Below are 5,994 nucleotides of genomic sequence, written 5' to 3'. Positions count from 1 at the left end.
GGCTAATTTTTTTATTTTTTATTTTTTATTTTTAGTAGAGACGGGGTTTCACCATGTTAGCCAGGATGGTCTCCATCTCCTTACTGCGTGATCCGCCCGCCTCTGCCTCCCAAAGTGCTGGGATTACAGGCGTGAGCCACTGCGCCCGGCCAGCAGCTCCTATTTTTATAACCATTGTCTCCTCCTGGCATGCCCGGGGCCCTGCATCACTGCCCAGAACGGCTGCTTAGGTCCCCTCTTCCGCAGGGACAGCCAGGTGAGGGGGATGGACAATACCGTGGCCAACACCGAGAAGTACTTCGGGCAGTTCTGCTCACTGCTGGCCGCCTACACGCGCAAGACGGCCCGGCTGCGGGACAAGGCAGACCAGCTGGTCAAGCAGCTCATCGACTTTGCCAACTCCGAGAACCCCGAGCTGCGGGCCACCATGAGGGGCTTCGCCGAGGACCTGGCCAAAGTGCAGGATTACCGGCAGGCCCAGGTGAGTGCTGCCGGCCTGGGTCTGGGATGCTGAGGGACACCCGGGCTCCAATGCCAAGGTCAGGCCTGAGGGCTGCAGGAGCCCTGCTGTGGCCACAGCCAATGGGTGTGTCCCCAGAGACATCCACCAAGCGTGGACATTTACACCCTTTCCAGGGTCACGCCTCTGCCTGCAGGACTGAGAGCCCAGGAGGCTTTGCTGAGTCGGATGAAGGGCCAACAAAGCAAGGAAACCCAGGAAGCCAGCCCTGGGGGCTCCATGAACCCCTGAATGAGACACATCCAGGGCCTATGAGGGCCTCGAGAAGGAACAGAAATCCTGGTGGGGAGTCAGGGGCAAGGAGGCTGCAGGGTGTTTAGGAAATAATTAAAAATAGAAATTCCTGCCAGCCCAGAAAAATCCTCACCATGAATTGTAGAAAAGAATCAAAAAGGGCCAGGTGCAGCGGCTCACACCTGGAATCCCAGCACTCTGGGAGGCCTAGGTGGACAGATTGCCTGAGCCCAGGAGTTCAAGATCAGCCTGGGCAACATAGCAAGACCCCATCTCTTAAAAAATAAAAATAAAAAAATGAGCACCTGTGGTCCCAGCTACTCAGAAGGCTGAGATAGGAGGATCATTTGAGCCTGGAAGGTCGAGGCTGGAGCCATGATTGTGCCTCTGCACTCCAGCCTGGGAGACAGTGCGAGACTTTGACTTACAAAAATACCAAAAAACAAAGATTTAAATCAGATGGCAACGCATGTCATGGGCAATCCAAGAAAGACAGTGCAGACGGAAAAGGCACTGTCTTCTCCAGGCAGGCAGACACAGCCCACGGTGCCCATGTTCTCAAGACAGATGACGATAATCCCCCAGTAAGAGGCCTTGACAACCCCATTTCTCACCAATACATCCTAATTTCACCTGGTAATGGGGTGGCCACCTGTGCTAGCTGATTATCTTTATTTTATTTAAAACATTTTTTAAGAGGCAGGGTTTTGCCATGCGGCCCAGGCTGGTCTTGAACTCCTGGGTTCAAGCCAACCTCTCACCTCGGCCTCCCAAAGTGCTGGGATTACACATGTGAGCCACCATGCCTGGCCTAGTTAATAACCTTTAACCAAAGGAAAAATAAAACTTGTCACGGCTCTGTGACAAGCAGGTGGCAGAGCTCGGAGCCAGGCGTCTACGCTAAATTCCCACAGAGGTCGGAGGAAGACCAGGACACCAGGAGGCAGGGCGCCATCTTCCTTGATGTTTACGTGTTCACAGAGATGGCTCCTGGCCCTCACAAAAACATTCCCGATTGTAAGACGGGCAAGAGGCTGCTTTAGTTTTTTGTTGTTTTTTGTTTTGTGAGATGGAGTCTCACTCTATTGCCCAGGCTGGAGTGAAGTGCCGTGATCTCGGCTCACTGCAACCTCCGGCCTTGCAGGTTCAAGTGATTCTCCTGCCTCAGCCTCCCAAGTAGCTGGGACTACAGGCGTGCACCACCACGCCCAGCTACTTTTTTGTATTTTTAGTAGAGATGGGGTTTCACCATGTTGGCCAGGCTGGTGTTGAGCTCCTGATCTCAGGTGATCTGCTGGCCTCGGCCTCCCAAAGTGCTGGGATTACAGGCATGAGCCACCGAGCCCAGCCCTGCTGTGACCTCAATAAAAGTCTTGTCCCCAAAGCGAGGCTCAATTTTCTCATCTGTAAAGTGGGTTTGTCATCGCCACCCTGTGTGGCAGTTGGGAGACGGGGCCAGGGCTGTCATGTAGAGGGACTGAGCACATGCCAGGGGCCTGTCCTGCCCTCCCCAGTAATGACACTCTCTGAGTTCTGGGCCAGGCACCATCTTCCTACTGTCCTGAAACCCTGGTGGGTGCACCCATGACCTCATTTGACAGGTGAAGAAATGAGGCTTCGAGAGATCGAATTCTTTGCTGGAGCCCTCAGGAGGCAGAGCCGGGCCCTGAGCCCAGGCTCGGTGCCTCCAATACACTGGGAAAAGGGGGGGCACCTCGCGCTCCCCCTCCCCCCACACAGCTCTGGACACGCGGCTCCTTGGTGCAGGCTGCACTTTATATGCCCAGGCTGGAGGCAGGCAGCACCCTGTGCCCTTCACTCAGATCCCCTGGTGTCCCCGCTCCCCCAGGTCGAGAGGCTGGAGACCAAGGTGGTCAACCCCCTGAAGCTATACGGGGCACAGATCAAGCAGACGCGGGTGAGCTGGGGCACCTTGGCGTGGGTGGCATCCCCGTCTTGCCCTGTGAGATCCCAGGAAACAGCCTGCTCCTTTTCTGCAGGCTGAGATCAAGAAATTCAAACGTGTCCAAAATCGTGAGATCAAACAACTGGAAAAGCTGGAGAAACTGAGGCAGAAGTCACCCTGGGATCGGCAAATGATCGCACCCTTCCCTGGAAGTGGGGCCTGGGGCTGCCGGGCCAGGGTGTCCACTCACACTGATGTCCTCTGGGGTTTTCTTTGCCTGGGCCCGCTGGGCAGGGGCTGGGAAGCGGGCGGACCACCCCAACGGGGCTGCCTGGGCTTAACTCGGTTCCTTAACACATGTTTTTCAGTCCCAGGTGAGTGTCACATGCCTGTCTGGGGCAGGCAGAATCACATGTAGGAAATATACGACCTCACAAAACGGCCAGGTAGGCTTTACCTGGGCAGAAGCAGGTGTGTGCAGGACCTTGCGCTCAGGATGGGAAAGCCAAAGGTACCGGTAAAAAGGGGCTCTGGGAGTCTGGAGACCTGGGCTGTGTCCCATCATTGACACCATCCAACAAGTCACTCCCTCCACGGGCCACGGCTTCCCCGCCAGTTACTTGTTTAATGCTCATATCAGGTGAGCACTACCCCGCCAGTTACTTGTTTAATGCTCATATCAGGTGAGCACTACTAGCCTCATCCCCATTGTCTGCAGGAGGAAACCAGGGCTCACAGAGATGCAATTACGGGAGCTCATGGGGCACAGCAGGTAGAGGGGAGCCTGCACGCTCTCTGTCGCGCTGTCCTGCCCCGTGGGAAAGATGCAGGGGACGGGAGGTAGGGTGAGAGCTGGAGGAGGGTTAGTCACCTCCGCTGTATGTGTAACTGATTTGTGACTGTGTGACCTCATCCAAAGAGTGCCCCCACTTCTTTTTGAGAGACAGAGTCTCGCGCTGTTGCCCAGGCTGGAGTGCAAGTGGCAGAGTCTCGGCTCACCGCAACCTCCGCCTCCAGGGTTCAAGCAATTCTCCCCCCTCAGCCTCCCCAGTAGCTGGGATTACAGGCGCCCACCACTGTGCCCGGCTAATTTTTATATTTTTAGTAGAGACGGGGTTTTGCCATGTTGACCAGACTGGTCTTGAACTCCTGACCTCAGGTGATCCACCTGCCTCAGCCTTCCAAAGTGCTGGGATTACAGGCCCAGCCACAAAGAGTGTCCCTTAATGGAGCCAAGTCAGCGGTCCTCACCTGGGGGCATTTCACTATCCGGGGATGTTTGTGGCTCACGATTGGAGAGCTCTGCTAGAACGTGTTAAGTTTGTCCCACTGTGGTGAAAAATGGCCACAGACTCACCGTTCAGGAGGTTAGAGGTCCATCGTGGGCCCACTGGGCTAAATCAAGGTGTGGAAAGGGCTGGGTTCCTTCTGGAAGTTCCAAGCAGAGTCTGTGCCCTCGCCTTTTCCAGCTTCCAGAGGCCACACACATCCTTTGGCTCGTGGCCCCTCCCCCATCTTCAAGCTGGCAGCCTGCACCTTCCCTCTGTAGTCACGTCTCTCCTCTGACTCTCCTGCCCGCCTCCCTCTTCTGCCCGTAAGGACCCTTGTGATTGCACTGGGTGTAGCGGATAATCCAGGATATTCTCCCATGGCAAGGATGGCTGATTAGCAAACTTCATTCCACCTGCTACCCTAACGCCCTTTTGCCTTGGAAGGGGCGTATTGGCAGGTGCCAGGGATTAGGATGTAGCCATCTTTGGGGGCCGTTATCCCACCTACCACCTGGCATCCAGTGGGGAGAGGCCAGGGATGCTGCTAAACCTCCCACAGTGTCCCGGACACTAGTGCCAAGTGTGGGGAGTCCTGACCTACACGAATGGGGGCCACAGCCCTGCCCAAGCACCTCCGGGTTCTATCCTGGCTCCTGCCTGGGTCACCCACCGTCTCTGCAACCCATTTGTTTGAGTGACAACAGCTTTCCCTTCTGTCCTGGGGGCTTCCTAGATGCGAGCCCCCAGCTGTCTCTTCTCGGGCATTTCACAAACATGAAGGTGGCATTAAGTCCCCATTTTAAAGAGGAATTTGAAGCTGAAAAAAGTGACTTGTCCAAGGTCATGCAGGCAGTTAAGTTGCAAATTTCAAATGCACCTCCAAGGTGTTCAACTCTAAAAGCTAGCTTCTTCATGTCTGGGCTTGGCGTGGAGTAGGCGTCTATAGATGTTGATCAAAAGAACAAAGGAGTTAATTAACTAAACGTGTTCCTCATGCAGAAGTTAATTATCAATGAATGTGGAGCACCTGTCATAAGGGTTCAGCAGGTGCCACTGTTTAAGTTTTACAACAGCCCTGCTAAGCAAGTCTCATTACTGTCCTCTGTTTACAAGCAAGGAAATTGAGGCTCAGAGAGGGTAAGTGACTTGCCTGAGGTCACACAGCTAGCAAGCAGGTGTGTCTCACTCCAGTGACTGCTCCTTCAGCTGGGGTCCTACTCAGCCATTCCTTTGATGACCAAATTAGCAAGAGATGTCCCTTGAGGCAGGAGAGCTGACCTGAGAGAAGGGTTTAGAGACAGAGTGATTCAGAAAGGTGCCTAAGGGCCAGAAGCACCCCCATGACACTTTCTACCCCTTGTGTCCCTGGGGCCAGGCGGAGACCAGAGTGCAGAGGGCCGCCATGGACTCCAGCCGCACCACCCTCCAGCTGGAGGAGACAGTGGATGCCTTCCAGAGGCAGAAGCTGAAGGACCTGCAGGTGAAGGTGGTTGGCCGGGATGGGAGGCGCCCTGGGCTGCCTGGTGTGTGTGTGCACGCACGTGTGTGCATGTGTCTATGTGCATGCATCAGTATGAGTGTGTGTGTGTGCGGGTCTGTGTACATGTGTGAGCATGGGCAAGTGTGAGTGAGCTTGTGCTCACACAGGCTCGCGGCACAGTGAATCCTGGCCACAGGGCATCAGAGGCTGGTGCTCAAGGCAGCTGTCCCAGCGCAGCTGGAAGCCACTGGGTGGCCCTAGGTCCAACTCCTAGCCAGGAAGAGTTTGTCTCCCTCCACACACACTCTCCACTTCCTCTCCACACAGATTGCTGTAACCTCTTTTTCTCCTCACAGCTCCAAACCCCCTCCCTGAACAAGCCACACTGAGGCCCAGCAGCTGGGTGTGGGTGCCTTCCTCCTGCCACCCAGATCCCCACCCCAGTGCCACAGAGCCCCGGGCCCAGAGCCCCAGCTCTTACAAGAGGAGCTCAGAGAGGTGGGACTGGCTGATCACAGAGATCCCTTCCCCAGCTCTCGAGCCCACTCTAGTCCATTCTCCAAAGGTGCACACCGCCTGGGGA

The 5,994-nt window shown here is 55.4% G+C and overlaps 1 protein-coding gene across 1 annotated transcript in view; it reads left to right on the top strand.

Moving 5' to 3' along the window:
- Positions 1-5,994, top strand: part of FAM92B (family with sequence similarity 92, member B) — a 16,653-nt gene that overhangs the window by 2,461 nt on the left and 8,198 nt on the right. Inside the window, exons 2-6 of the mRNA XM_011971469.1 lie at positions 247-481; positions 2,604-2,672; positions 2,755-2,856; positions 3,029-3,034; positions 5,307-5,411. Coding sequence (XP_011826859.1) covers positions 247-481; positions 2,604-2,672; positions 2,755-2,856; positions 3,029-3,034; positions 5,307-5,411 — 517 coding nt within the window. The remainder of the gene's footprint in view (positions 1-246; positions 482-2,603; positions 2,673-2,754; positions 2,857-3,028; positions 3,035-5,306; positions 5,412-5,994) is intronic.

This window comes from Mandrillus leucophaeus, unplaced genomic scaffold (genome assembly GCF_000951045.1).
Source record: "Mandrillus leucophaeus isolate KB7577 unplaced genomic scaffold, Mleu.le_1.0 Scaffold10, whole genome shotgun sequence".
Classification (NCBI taxonomy): Eukaryota; Metazoa; Chordata; class Mammalia; order Primates; family Cercopithecidae; genus Mandrillus; species Mandrillus leucophaeus.
This window is presented reverse-complemented; position numbering and strand designations above follow the sequence as displayed.